This window comes from Coloeus monedula (assembly GCF_965178545.1).
Source record: "Coloeus monedula genome assembly, chromosome: 3".
NCBI classification, from domain to species: Eukaryota; Metazoa; Chordata; class Aves; order Passeriformes; family Corvidae; genus Coloeus; species Coloeus monedula.
In genome coordinates, this window is record NC_138783.1 from 53,250,171 (window position 1) to 53,265,613 (window position 15,443).

The following is a 15,443-nucleotide window of genomic DNA, read 5'->3' on the forward strand; positions in this document are numbered from 1 at the left end:
AAGAGGAATTTCTCCACAGAGATAGTGATTGGGCATTGGAATGGGCTGCCCAGGGAGGTGGTGGAATCACCATGTGGCACTCAGTGCCGTGGTCTGGCTGACATGGTGCTGTTAGGACATAGGTTGGACTCGACGATCTCAGACGTCTTTTTCAACTTAGTTGATTCTGTGATTTTGTGCTCTGGAGCTATGAGACCTTGAGAGTTCACCTCTGTGTCAGTAAATGCACAGCAGAAACAAGATACCCTCCTCATTTTGACACACATTACAGCCACTGCTGTTGGCTTATACAATAGAGATCTCGTTTATTTTTCCTTTCTAGCTATGCTCAAAATTAAAGCACTTACTTTGTGAAATAAATATCGCTATCTGGACTTGTGAAGTGAACCCTCTTTCTATCATCGACTCAAAATCCTTTATTTAGTAAGTAAATTATTTTTATTTATTAATATTTTAAATTTAATGTATTTTTATTTTATTAGTAAAAACAAACAAAGAAATAAACAGAAAAACCCCGAGTGCCACCTGGCACCAGGTGAGGCCTGGCTCTGCAGCCGGCCTGCGCTAGGCCGGAACCAAATCCTCGGAGCGCGTTTCCGCCGGAGCCGCTCCGTGTCGCGGCGCTGGGGCCGGGCCGGGCCGCAGCCATGGCCGACACCGCTGCGCCGCCGCTGCCCGCTGCCGCCCCCGCCCCGGGGCTCCCGGCTGCCCCCGGCACCAACCCGCTGTCCCGCAAGCTCAACAAGATCCTGGAGACGCGCCTGGACAATGACAAGGTGGGTCGGGCGCCGGCTGAGGGCCGGGGCGGGGGCCGGATGAGCCGTCAGGGGCCGCGGGCCCCGACAGGCTTCGCGGCGGGGGGGCGAGTCCTGCCGTACCCTCAGTTCCGCTGCGGAGCTGCGGGCGGCCCTTTGCAGCCTTAATTACAAAAAAAATTAGTTTTCTCTTCTCCAGCAGCATGCCACGCTCCTGTTTTATCCCTTCAGGTCGTAGAGAGGTTTGTATCGCTTGCCTCTTGAGAAGGCGCTTCTCAAGCTTTTTGTAATTTAAATGTTTTCTGGCTGCGGATTGGTCATTCATTTACAGAAAGTAGTCTTACTGATTAAAGCTACTGTAAAATTGTAGACAAAGTCTTCTGTTATAAGAGAAGAAGAAAAGCTCAGCAATTATTTTAGTTGTTTGCCAATTGATACGGAGTGTGTTAAGGTAGTTTTTCCTCTAAAACAGTTTATTAGGTTTGGTTTATTTTTAATAAGACCGTGAACTTGGGGCGAGTACAGGCTATTTAACCTTGTTCTTTGTAACTGCGTGCAAACTGAAGGTCTTTTGTTTTTCTCTAGGAAATGCTGGAAGCACTCAAGGCTCTCTCGACCTTTTTTGTGGAAAACAGTTTGCGCACCCGAAGAAACCTGCGTGGAGACATTGAACGACGAAGCTTGGCCATAAACGAAGAATTTGTGCACATATTCAAGCAAGTTAAAGAGGTGACATTTTTGCAGCATGACTAGCTATCTTACAAGAGTACTGCTATGTAATTGAAAGTTTAAAAAAGGGCTAAGAAAGATTTTTAACTTTCCAGTTTTACTTTACAGTAAAACTGTTTCATTTGTTGAAAATGTTGCATTGGATGTTTCAAACAGATAAGAGTCCTGAGTGAATGTTGATCTTTAGAGGTGCATTACTCTGTTCTGACTAACAGAGAGAGCCTAGAGCAACAATGTTCCTTGTAACTGGGGCATCTAATTGCAGTGGGAAGCTGGGCTTGGACACAGCATTTCTGATCAAAAACACAGTTACTGTTATTTGAATTTATGCAGGAACTTGAGAGTATAAATGAAGATGTGCAGGCAATGAGCAGCTGCTGTGAAGACATGTCCAGTCGCTTGAAGGTAATACGTAAATGGAAGTGCTTTGAATATTTTCCCTTTTGAGGTGTGACTACTTTCTTTTAAAAGGACAAACAGTTATTTTTGAGGATTAACAGCAACACCAAGATGTTTCCATAGTATGCACACAATGTTACTTTAGGATATTAATATGCTTCTTTTAACTTGTTTAGAAAGCATATCAAGGAAGTAATTTTAATTTCTTACAAATTGTAGTTCAAAATGCAGCAATATACTTATTTTGAGAATAGCAATGTGATATCCGGGTGTATATAAGTGGAGAGAAAATATTTTATTAGATTGAATGTGAGATTTGAGGGCTAATTTGTGTATTTCCGTTTAGAATGGCTTTTGCATTGACTCTGTCTGTTGAGTTATGTGTTCATATAAATACCTCAAGTATGTCCATAGGAAAGTATCCTGTGATTCAGAGAGAATTCAGAGAGGGAGACAAATCTGGTATGCATCTTCAGTTTATTGGTTTTGTTTCATAACATGGTCTCAGAATGCTGATATGCAACAAAACCAATTCTGTTTCACCTTAATTCTGAATCCATAATATTCTTGGCGGGGCTGGGAAGTAGGAAATTTGCGTTTTATGGTGTGTTACTAAATCTGACTTGGTTTTAGGGTACAAGTTCGATATTCAATGCAGTGATGAGTATAAACAGCTTATGGATGCTGAAGTGTAGATGTTTGGCCAAACCAAACCTGTTCTGAATACAGCACATAAGTTATAGTATGTGAATAAGAATCCTTCACTAAAAAATCCTGTGAAAACAGTTGTTTTACTCTCCATATGTGTATGTGGATATTAGATGTCCTCCTGCTTAGATAAATAGGTTTCACAGTCATTGTACAAGTGCTTGTAGCTTGATGAACTTGTACCAAAAAAAAATGAGAGTACAGCATAGCCAACTGCAGTACTTAATTTTCAGTTTTGGAAGGAGCTGGGTAATGCACCTCAGAGGTCTCAGATCTCTTTGAACACTGGTAATGTGGATATATTCCGTAGTGCAGTTCAGGAACTGTTAGACTAAGCTCTTAGATGTGGAAATGAGTCAAGTGTCCATGCAGATTTTTGCTCTTTTCTGTCTTTAGATCATGAAGTATAACTACCATCTGTGATTTTTTTTTTCTTTTCCCAGAGTAGAGCTACCCTGCGGAGATTTCTTTTTCTATTGAAGTCAGTAGGTAGTTTTGTTCTGTGCCCCACAGAAAGTTTCCTCTAGAGTCCTGTAGAACTCTTAACTTGTTCAATTCAATCCATATTTTCTGTGTATGAATGTAAAGTTAATAAGCTCCTGAACTAGCACTCAATTGTGAGAGACTTTGGTACTTTATCTGTAATAGGACATGAAGACTTGCAGGCATGTGCTCAAGCTGAATGAGAAGACAAAAATGCACTAGGTAGAGCAAATAGAAGATACAAAGAGGAGGATTTGGGGCATATAATGCAGAAAACTGTGCAAAGAGAGCAGTATATTAAGAAAGCAGAACAAATAGAGGACTTGAAAGGGAATACATTTGGATAAGCCAAAAAGCTTTTTAGCTTTGTTATTTTGTAAGTTTCTAATACCATCTGATCCAAATAACCATATACTGTCACATTTGATTTTAGGACAGTGACTTGATAAATGCAGTGGCTGAAAGGGAGAGAAGGAGCAAGTGCTGAAATGGAATTAAGTGGGGTTGAAGTATAACGAAAGCTTTAACTAATATACTGAGGTGGAGAGGAAGAGAAAAATGTTTCTGTTTGGGATATACAAGAAACATCAAATACCAGCTTTCGCATTTTCCTGGCATGTCTGGCTCATTTGTGACAGTTACCTTGTTTGGTTAGATGTAAGCTCTTTCATTTCGTACATAAAATGATGACAATATCTGGCACGTATTTGAGTGCATATACAGAAAAAGTGGCTTCCTGGTATACCTAGCTGGATTCAGAAAAAATGCTTTTACTTCCTTTCTGCTGTCTTACTGTTAGCACTGTTCATGGTAATCAGTACTTCTGCCCAGAAAGTACTGGAAAGGAAGCAAATTTCTTCTTTTTTGATTATTAAAATTTAGACTTAAGTTGGGTGTGAATGGTTACAGTCCTACTTTCACCTTTCAAAGCATTTCTGTACTTTGACTGCTTTTCTGTTGTAACGAATGTAGTGTCAGGCTGAAATGAGTCAGGGTGTGTACATACTTTTGTTAGACCTCTCAGGAATCTCAAGACTGGCATCTTCAATTTGGCAAATGCTGTAATTTGGCCCTTAAACAGTATTGAAATCATTCACATAGAATATCTTTAGTGCCATTTCCACCACTTCTTTTGCAGTATTATTCTATACTAAATGCATTTTGATTTCAGGATTTTTTTTGTTAGACCATCTCATTTTTCTGTGTAAGGGATCACTGGTGGCATCCAGTGTGAAGCCAGAAATTCCAGATGTCTTTCAGCTTTTCACTGAGCAGTAAGTTTCAGAACACTTTAACTTCAGTTGCAGCAATCCTTTTAATCATGCAGTTGCTGTCTGATGCAGAATTGTTTCTGCATGGATTCTCTTGCACTGCCATCACTCAATAGTTAGGGCTGTAATGAACTTCCTAAGTGCATTGCCCTTAGAATGGTAGAGTCATTTAGGTTGGGAAAGACTTCTGAGATCATCGAGTCCAACCCAGCACTGCCAAATCCACCACTAATCCATGTCCCTCACTGCTGTACCTGAACATCTTTTTAAATACCTCCAGGGATGGTGACTCAACCACTTCCCTGGGCAGCTTGTTCCAATGCCTGACCACCCTTTCAGTGAAGAAATTTTTCCTAATAATTGTCCTTGGTCCATACAGCTCTGTAAGCTGTTGGACTGTAGAGCTAGGCTTGCTTAGACTAGCAGAGCTGTGTTGATCATCTTCTCTAAAAAGTTTGGGTGGACACTGGTACTGAACAGTTTAGCATCCAAAGGAATTTGTTTCATTTTTTGTTTTGTGACAGCAAACAATTTACAGTTGATGGGCAAACAAAAGAATCAGAACTATTTCTAATATTTATAGTGTTTCTGTATTAAATATAAACTAAAAATAAACAGTGTGATTATAAATGTATATAAATATGGAAACAGAAATGAATAAGGATAATTTTTTTTTTTTTAATGCCCGGACATAGGGAGAGTTAATGAATACTTGTTTCAAGAAGGTCTTTTGTTTCAAAGAGTACATTCTTCAAATTGCTTGTACTCAGCTTCAAAAGTATTAGCTATTTTAAAGATTGTTTAATACATTTGATATGTTTGTGTTTTTCACATGCTTAACAATTCTAATTGTATTCTAGGCAGCAAAGGAACAAACCCAGGACTTGATTGTAAAAACCACTAAACTGCAGGCAGAAAAGTACGTATACCACTTTATTTATTTGATGGAATTTTCTTCTAGATGTGACTCTGCCACTTTGATTTATGACTTTGGTGTTTTTTTCAACACTATATGTGTTTGTAGCTTAATTGCACTCTTAGCTTATTGCTAAATCATCCAAAAAGGTGAGAATATGTGTTAGTATTTGTTTCAATAAAAATTTGCTTTATAGGGAAGAGAATCAGTTACAGTGGTACAGCATGCCAAATATGGACACGCTTTACCTAAAGTCTGTTGAAAATGTAAGTTATATTGTGTCATAACAGTTATGGACCAACTCAGTTTCTCATCAGTTTGACAGGCTTCTTGTTATTAATGCCTTGTATCCAGGTGAAATCTCTCTCTTTTTCAGGGACTGCATGAGGGAGTGCAAAGTTGGATTCTAACTTGCTCTGCCTTATTTAAAGCTACCTGTAAAATACAGGAGTGCTGTTTAATGAGCCTAACACAGACCACTTTTTCCCTTGGTTCTCCAGCCTCCTGTGGAAGAAAAGATTTGTAGTTTTCTCTTTTCAGTATTTTTGTTCCTGAGAAGGGGATAATAGCTAATGACAGATTCAAGCAGTCTTTATTGTTTTTATGGTTAGGATGTATGGTTTTATAGCTTCAGGTTTTCTCCATGTAGAAGAGTGAATCTGCTTGCTTTATGAGCTTTCTTCGGAAAATTATATGCAGTTCACTGGAGGTTAGAAACAGTTACTTTGCTGTAGTAAGTTTCTAGTAGAAATTATGATTTTGGATAGCTCTCAGCTTTCAAAATCAGTAGGTTTATGATACGAACTTCAGTAGGAAGTGGATTATGTCCGAGTATGAAGCTGGAGTTTAATCTGTACGTATTTTAAAAGTTGAATGTAGAATAACTGCATAAAATGCAGTGCTGGTTCATATAAAGTGAAGGATTTGGTAAAGACACACTTTCAGTAAGTGAGCAGAAGTCTTAGAAAATATGTCATTTTAAATATGAGTCTGTGAAGTAGTAGGACAAAGAAGTGGTCATAGATTTTGTAGTCTCAAGAAAAGGAAAGCTGCTTTGATTCCTTGTTCTGAAGCAGAATGGGAGATACCAAGACCAGTCCCAAGTGGTTTATCTCTAATTGGCCTTAAATTCCATTAAAAGAGATTATGCAGACTGTACATCAGTACTTCCACAAAATAGTCTTTGCACTGTTGTTTACTTCAAAGACCTTCTGCTAATTCCTTTAAAAGACAGAACATCCCCCTAGTGTGAAGAGGAAAAAGTTTAGGAAGTAGTCTGTCCTTCTCAGGGTCTGTGTGACCTCAGAGTGCACATGTAGGAAAAAGTTTGGAAGTTTATTTTTGAAGTATAGCATGAAGTACCCATGAGCAGAAGCCAAAAAGTACCTGTGACTTTTGCAGGAAGTCTGATAGTTATGGCAGATTCATATTACCATTTATTAGCGAAGTTAATTTTTTCCCTGCCTAAACCTACGAAAAATTGTGAAGATTGTTTGGTTCTATTTGGGACATTTTAGTCATTTGTTCTTTTAACTCATTAAATTACTGTTCTGATGCATTCCTTTGGTTTACATCAAGCACAGGAAGAGGCATCTGCTGCCAGATATTAGAGGGTTCTTGAAGACCTGAAGTCTTGCCTCTGAAAATATACAGGCCTTAAATTGCTGATGCCTTCAACTTAGTGTGACATTTTTTTAGCCAACAAATGAGTAAATGGTGAAACTGGAAGGACATGGCTTCTCTCTCCTCTGAGGGTTGTCCTAAAATGCTGTCTGTTTAAAATGCAGAGATGAAAACTGGACTTGTTCTATTGTGTTCTTCTGTTAGGCTTAGCATTTGTGTGATTTACTTTAGCTGACCATGTTTATATACCTGAAAAAATGTTAGGATTTTGTTCAATGATCCAAAACTGAAGGGGGACTATAAACTTCTAGATCCATTTCCTGCATTTGTGTTTACTAGGGATTTAGATTTTTTTTCTTTTTCTGTACTTGAAAAGGAATGGGTGGCTGAGTGGCTCTGTGTGGGTACTAGGTTTTTTATACTAAGTAGTTTTGGCATAGTATTATCATCTATATAATTAGTTGTAGTTCAAGATGATTTTCAGTTTCCAAAGCTTCTTACCTGAGCTCTTGTTGGTTATCCTAGTCTCAACTCTCTGTTGGTTATCCTCAGATTTGTGGTTTGAAGGCAGAGCTGCCCACCTGGAGTTTCCTGTAGGTAATCCTGATGAGCACTTTGGGACTTCCTATATTGGTGAAATGTGTGATTTTAAGACACCTGGGGTATTTGGGGTAGAAAATTACATGTTTGTCTCAGATTTAGGTTAATACTTCTGCATTCTTGGGTTTTTGCTTTGCAGCATTTTTTTTCTTGTTATTTAGGTTGTGAGCTTTAGACCTGCTTTGGCATAAATGCCAGATATAGGGTGTTACTTGGATAACAAATTTTTAAAGTAATTAATACAATTGCATTTTTGTATTTGTGAATATGTCAGAGTTGGTGCATTTCTTTGGTCAGTTAGGTTTCTTATTCTGAATTTATTTCCTGTGTGAAGTCCAGTTAAAACTACTGTACATTAGAAACAGAACAGTTTTCCTTCACACTATTTAAATTATGGTATCTGCTTAACATAGGAACTAGGATGTTTTTTTTTTTCTTTTTTTCCTTAAAACTGAGACTTACCATAACTTAATAGAACCGTGTAGTGTGAAATAAAGTAGTCCAAGCCATCCAACCCATCTCTTCATAACATAAGGTTAAGATACTGCTTCTCAGTAACACACTCTTGAATAGTGCGTTCATTTTAATATATTTCATAACAAACTTCTGTAATGAAGAAAAACTGAGGTAGTTAATTTAGACAATTTCTGGTAATTGTTAAAAATTTGCTTTCATTTCAGTTATCTTCAGTAGATTTGTATGCTTTTACTTGAGCACACTAATATTGTTTTCAGGTTGCATTAGGTTTTTTATGAATAGTAACAAGGAGATTACTTTGTTTTCAAACAATGAACATCTGTTGTGCTTTAAAAGTTGTGGGTTTGTTTAATTGCTATTGCTAGTAGGCTGACAGAAAAAGAATCTTGCTCTTTGAAGTGAGATTTTAATAATAGCTTTCTCTGACTTGTTTCTCTTGTTATACCTGACTCCATTTTTTTTGGTTTTTTGTTGGGGTTTTTTTGTGAGAAACTGAAAACTTAATTGGAATACTAAACTACTTCACCTTGCATCGGGAACAAGCATCCCAGAGTTCAGTAATTCCCACACCAGAGAAATAACTTGTTTAGTTCCAAATACTGTGTGCAGAATGCCAGAAACCTGGTTTCATAGTAATTCTACCAGGCACTTAATAGTAAGATGTTGTGCAAGATGTTGTTTTTGAGGTTAGCCACAAGTTACAGTTGTCAATGTAACAACTGAGAAGAGAAACTAGAAGGTAATAGTTACTATATTAATTTTTATAAAATTAAGTAAGAGCAGTTATGTGAGTGTATGTATATGCTCACAGGCTTCACTGAAAATAAGTCTGCAGAAATACGAAAGTTGTTGAGAGCTAGAACTAGTGTTTTAGAACTAAAAACCACAATACTCTGAAAACTAGGAAAGAATGGGAATGGAAACGGCTCAGGTACTTTTTGAGTCAGGCTAATGGTTCAGAGCTTTTGTGGAGATTATGCACTTGAACACCTTTGGAAACTATCTTATTTTGGTACTCTCTCTTTATTGTGTTCTTAAACAGAGCGAAATTTGTGTTTTGATGTCAGAATCATTGTTAGTTATATCAATTCCACAAAAAACGGTTCACATAGCCCTGGGATTGTTTCACTTTTTAAAATACAGTTAAATATGATTCCCAGACAGGAATGTAACAGTGTGTACTTCAATTTGTTTTAATTGAGTTACATTCAGACTTGTTCTTTAAATAAAGAATAACAAACACCATTCTTGGAATTAAGTCAATGATTTGACTGTCATGTCTGTGTTCAATACAAGCTCAGAAGTCTTAGGAAAAGTGTTTCAAAGTGAGCATCTGCTTCAGTAGTGCTGTACTACTATCTCTCATCCTTGTCTCTTGGTGGTGCCTTTTTCCTTTTCTAACAAACAACTTTTTTGTTGTAGTCATTTTAGAAATTATGCAGGAAGTTCAGCACTATTTGTAGCAGGTTTGCTTTTATCAGCCTGTGCTAAGAAAAGTGGTGATCTGGTGGTTTGCATTGATGAGATGTATTTCATGCGTTGACCTTTGAAATTTGTATTTACATTTATTCCCATGAATGTGCTTCATGAGAAAAAGCAGTGTTTGCCTACACTTAATTACAATTCCATGTGGGGGAGGGTGAAGGCTTGAAATTCTGAGGCTCATTTTCTATCCTGACTTGTACCAAACTGCAGCATAGGTAACAAGGTGCAGTACAGGAATAAAACCAGCTAAAATGGATCTGAAAGAAAGAAAGAACTATTTTGTCACATTCTAGCCATAACCAGCAGAGAACGTGCAAGGCCTGATTTCTTGCCAGCATTTCTGCCTGGCAGTCATGTACTTTGTTGAGACATGAAGTACTCTTGGTCAGTATGAAATGAGGTATGGTTTTAGAGCTTGCGAAACATTCACCAGAAGTGCAGAATCAGTTATATGGTACCATTTCTGACTGATGTTTGTCTAATCTGCTTTGAGAAGAAAAACCCAGGAACAGAGAGCCTGTGGTCTTCACTGGAAATTGATTTTGGTTCTTTATTGTTTTCTTACTATCTGATTTAGTTCTCCTTCTGCTGCAGCTTAAGCTCATTTGTTTTGATCTTATTCCAGGTGGATGTAGAGAACAGTGTGTAATTTTCATGCCTTTGGCAACATTTTTGAATTTGATGGCAAATTTGAAGCTAGACTGAGCAGGCCCCTTTCAAGTGTCTTTATATCAGATTTTATAAAAGATAAACTGAATATACCAGTCTGTTTGGTTTGGAAATATCAAATAGCTCATCTTTACAAGATGGAAAAGAACACGTTCATTGGAAACACACTTTTAAATTTAATCTCTGTGCACAACTTAGAAACCATGGATCATGGATCTTAAACATTGCTAAACACTGATTTACCTAGTTGTATGCATATCTATATATATCGCATGATTGCTGCAAAGCTTCACATGTGAAAATTTTGTCAAGAATACATCCCATCATATTTAGAGGAAGCCTAATCAGTATGAAAGTAGAAAATTATTAAATTTCTTGAATTTTTTTACAACATGTAAGATTTTTTTATTCTAGTGTTTGGCAATCTGTTTGGTAAGATTTTAATCATTTCAGTGTAGATGTGTTGCTTGACTTTTGATTTAGCCTTTTCAATTTTTCCCCATTTATTTTTTTCACAGAATGTGTGAGATGGCAGGGCTGCAGCATTGCAGGCTGTCTTCAGATAGGGATTACAGGAGAAACCTTCTAAGTTTAAGTCCACTCCCCTGCTGCCACCTATTATTTGCATGATGACTTTGGTAAACTCATCAATTGTTCATCACATAACAAGTGCATTATTTTTGCATTTTGTGTGTGTTGCTATTCATGGAACACTTACCCAAAAGCTCGTTCTTTCCAGTAAAAGCCTTTCCCTGATTTCCAACCTAATTATTGGATATAAATTGTCTGTTTTCTCATCTTCTCCTTTGTCTTAAGAGCTTCCTTCATCTCCTGTGATAAATTAGTTTTTCCATTCCCATGATCATTCTGCTAGCTTTGCTCTAGTAATGCATTGTTCTTGCACACAGATGATCAGGATTGTGATCTATTTTCCAGATGAGGTCTCACTAAAGCCTTCTTAACTATTACTGCTTTTTTCTTGTATCCTGGAAACATTAGACAATTCACTGGAGTTTTTATGTCTTCCTATTTTTTAATTAAGGAGAAAATCACATAATTATATTCTGTGATGAAATGAGTCACTGAATACCTCCTCACAGTATTTCAGTTCTACTTCAATAAGAGATATGTTTGACAGATAAAATGCAGTATAAAAAATTTGTTCTCAGCATTTACAAATGCATTTTTGCACTTGTACTTACTCTTAAGAATGGTTTTGTGTAAATTTTGTGTAATGCTTGTGTGTAAATGTTTTGTTACATGGTCTTGTATATTTGCCTTTCACATGACAGGAAAACAATTCTTGCAGCTTTATACAAGTCTGTTAAAGATGGTTGTTATTTACTTATGAGTTAGAAATACTCCATTGTCCTGAGGCTTTAAAAATATATTGAATCCTCAGTACCACAAATCAAAAGTAATTTCAGAATGCTCTGCTTTGATTCATCCTAGGTGGAAGATGTATGTGGTGGCAAGATAAAATTAAGCTTTGGAAAAGTCTGCTTTTCCTCCACCTCACTTTTGAGCTGTCTAGGTGATAATCCTAACAAACAGTGCACATTTGTATTTCGTTCAAGGGAAAAGTGCATGAAGTGCATAGTTTTCCCAGCCTTTTGAGTTCTCTTGCAAAAGAATTCTGTCTCCCTGGTAACGATTAAAGCTGGGGAAATTGCTCTTTGTTGGAATCCTGTCCTTTGCCCAAGCTCTAAATTCTACCAACACTTGGCAAGAGTTGCATTAATGCAGGATTCCCATAAGCTATTAGTTTTGTTCCTTTATACAGGGGTAACTTTGTTAAAAGAAAAAGCATAACATTTGGGATAACAACATGGTATGGCCTTTCTTCAGCTGTACTGCACTGCTTAGAATTTAGAAATTATATTATCTACAGAAAGGCCAGTGGATCTTGAAGGTGTCTGCACACAGGTACTGACTGCTGTGGGTTATATGTAAGACAGCCTTACAATGGCTTTTGTTGTTACCTGCATTGTGTTTTGTATGGCACTTACTGCAGTGAAATGATTATAGCAACCTTGAGTGGCATTTTAATCCATTGCCCTGCCTTAATAAAATAGATTAAATTCTACTTCAATATCTGTTAGCTTGTGTGTGAGGAAATAAATACAAAAATAAATATATAGAGAGAAAAAAGTTGAAAACAGATGTGAGTGTATTGATCTCAGTAATACCGTACATTGCCAGGCAAAAATCAAAGGCATGTACAATTTACATTGTCATCTGGGATATAGGGTCTCTTTCTTGTGCAGATTGATAACCAAGGCAACTTTCACAGCCATCTCAAGCAGGACTGGCTAACCTGGATTCTGAAACTGAGTGGCTTCTTGAAATCCTGTGTGCTTTGTTAAGAGCTCAAAAGAAACAGCTTTATCACAATTCAGAGACCTGCTTTTGCTTAGGAGAGATGCTTGTCACCAATTCCCAATCCCTATCTTGAGAAAGCTGAGTGAAACATTGCTGCCACCTTGAGGCTGTTGCCTTGTGAGTACCTTGTGAAACTTGCCCAGTGTGCTTGAGTTTAATGCATTGACTCTATTTTATAAAAGTTAATTATTGGGAATGCACAGAGTCCATCAGTGTGCAGTTATGGCAGGTGTTAGCCCAAGACACAGCCAGGGATGGGAATGACTTTAAAGTATGGTGTTTGATCAAACCTCGTTCACCATATGGAGGGAGGATGGTGAAGAGTGAGGACTTGCAGAAGGAGAGAGATTCATTAGCAAGATTGTTCTTTTTTTATAAAAGAGGAGTAAAATGGGGCACAGAGTTCCAGGACAGACTCACTGTCATGCTGTTTGTACAGTTCCTGACTCTGTTCCTTGTTCTGCCACAACCCTAATTCCAGCTGAAAACTGCTATACCCAGTATACTGCACTTCTTAAAATCAGACTTCCTCCTACCCCCAGTTTGGTGGAAGTATACATGCAAAAAATCTGAAGAACACAAGATAATAAGTGGAGATCTTCTGTAAGAGCACCTAAAAGTTTATGCACTCAGGAGGTACACAGGCTCGAAGAGCAGAAGTTTCTCAGCATCCCATCTGCTTCTCTGTTTATGGAAGCTTTGTTTCAGTTGAAACCAAAGAAGGCCTTGCATTTGCCTTCTCTCATCTCTTTGCTGTCTTCCTTCTCTTACTTAAAGGGAGGGATAATCCAGTCTATTTTCAGCTTTGTGGATTGAGACTTTCATGACAAGAGGAGAGACTTGAAGCAACTATTAAAGTTAATCCACTAAATTACATTTTCTGTTGTTTCAACCAAATACAGTGATGATGATGTTGAGGCATTAGACTTGCTCAGCAAACTGTGTGAAACAGGAGTGCTTTGTTGAAAGCAGCATCACTGTGTTAGATTTTAAGTGCCCTTGGCTGATTTTCAGCTTGACTAGCCATCATGATGCCTCTAGGGTTTTTTTGAGTCCCAATATTTAAAATTTTGATTATTAGTGGTAGTAGTTGTAACTTATAATTGAAATGACCTCTTCTTATACCCCAGAGGAGTTCTGAAGTGTAGTTTTCATCAGAGTTTCATAGCAGCAGTGAAGTCAATGCCCTCTTGCCTCTGACAGCTTCTGGTGCTGGCACACCCCAGTCCCTTAGCGCAGGCTGTGGTAAACTGAATTAGAAAATACGTGTAATCTCCACCCCTGAGAAGTAAAAACTGGATTTTTTCCTGCCAGATTTGTTCCCTGATCTGATTCACTACATGATACTATAAACAGTGTGCCTAGCACGGTGGGACGGTCCATGCAGGGCAGGGATGAGCAGGGTTGGCTGAGGCAGCCTAAGCTGCATTATGTTACTGCAGAGCAGACCTGACCCATCTTTCATCCATGCTGGGCAATTGCATAGTTAATCCCAGAACATCTCTTACAGGCCTAATATTGATTTAAAAATACTCTTTCATTAATATCTTCTTGTCTATGTCTTGTATGTTTTGTAGATCACTTGTCTTGGTATTTTTGCTTCTTATACCATGTCTTGCTCTTTTCAGGTTTTACCACATAAATCTTCCTTGAATGTGTTCAAAATGGTGTTGTTCCATTCCCCTTCCACTGTGTTGGAAAGTGCCATGATTTTTCGTGGATGCATCTGCCTGTATAGTTGGTCAAAATCATCCTCCATCACTCTTGTTCCTTTTCTGAGAAACATTTGGCTTCATGGAGACCCAAAATTTGAAATTGTAGAGTTTACTTAGAGAAAATTAAATAGATAGATTGATTTTAAGCATTGCAAAACTGCCAATGTAAAGATAAAATCATTATATTTGCCTAGGACCCCAGTGAAACCTGAATTATCAATTCAAGATGTGGTATTAAAGCATACGAGTTTTTGGTTTTCTTTTTTGATTAGGTCTCTTCTGTGTAACTTAGAAGTACTGGCTTGTTTTCCCCTTTGATTTTCATAAATTTTACTGTTAAAGCACTGTTGGATTTTATATTACTCTCCCTCCTGCTGTTCAGTATGCTAGAGCATTGACAATTGCAGAACATTTAATCTGATCTCTAAAAGAGTTGGTGGAACTGCAGGGTAGGAAAGTCATCCATGTCTACAGAAGGGAAGCCAGTTTTCCACACTTCTTAGCTGAATGAAGTCCACATACTAGCTGGATAGTAAAGAAGGGGTAAATAAATGGAAGCTTACTTTCCAGGCTTTGATCTTGCAAGGAAATTTAATTATACAGTATATAGAAGTGCACTTGCCTGTCTTACCACCCTGTAGTAACTGTGTATTTATCTTGCAGTAATTATATCACATTGGACGCTGAAATGATCTTAAAGGAATTGAGCCTTATTCTTCTGCAAATAACTAATTAGTGCCATCTCAATGTCCTGAAAAAGTAGTCTTTATTTCCTGGAATACTCTGTGCTCAAACCACAGTTTGAGGAAATTTTCTGTTGTTATAGGAGTCCCAGTCCATTCCATTTGGGTCCTTCTGTGGCTGTGAGGTGTGTGACAAAACGTGCAGGAAAATGCTGCCCATGAGATGGTGTTTGCTTATTGCATTCCAGCTCTGTTTGTTTCAGGAAGGGTAGTCAACAAGAGAATTAGCCATTGCATTTTGATTGCTTGTGAGATTAGTGAATCGATATCCCAACTGTATGGTGTTACAAAGAAATGGATCTGCTCTGCAGAAAAGTAGATTAATCTAAGGTTAATTTTGTCATTTTGGGTACTATAGGCTTTTCCTTTCCTTGGTGAATTTGAAAGGAAATAACTGCAAGCATTACAGGTGTACAAGCACAAAGTATCTGGATTAGATAACTTATGATACAAATGCTAAAGGAATATTATTTTAAAGAACTTAGTAA

The 15,443-nt window shown here is 37.7% G+C and overlaps 1 protein-coding gene across 2 annotated transcripts in view; it reads left to right on the plus strand.

The window, feature by feature from the left end:
- Positions 1–631: 631 nt before the first annotated feature.
- COG6 (component of oligomeric golgi complex 6) overlaps positions 632–15,443 on the plus strand; it is a 55,360-nt gene continuing 40,548 nt past the window's right edge. For both annotated transcript variants that reach the window (XM_082277576.1, XM_082277577.1), the window contains exons 1-4: positions 632–776; positions 1,341–1,484; positions 1,818–1,889; positions 5,206–5,264. In XM_082277576.1, coding sequence (XP_082133702.1) covers positions 648–776; positions 1,341–1,484; positions 1,818–1,889; positions 5,206–5,264 — 404 coding nt within the window. In that variant the 5' untranslated portion in view covers positions 632–647. The remainder of the gene's footprint in view (positions 777–1,340; positions 1,485–1,817; positions 1,890–5,205; positions 5,265–15,443) is intronic.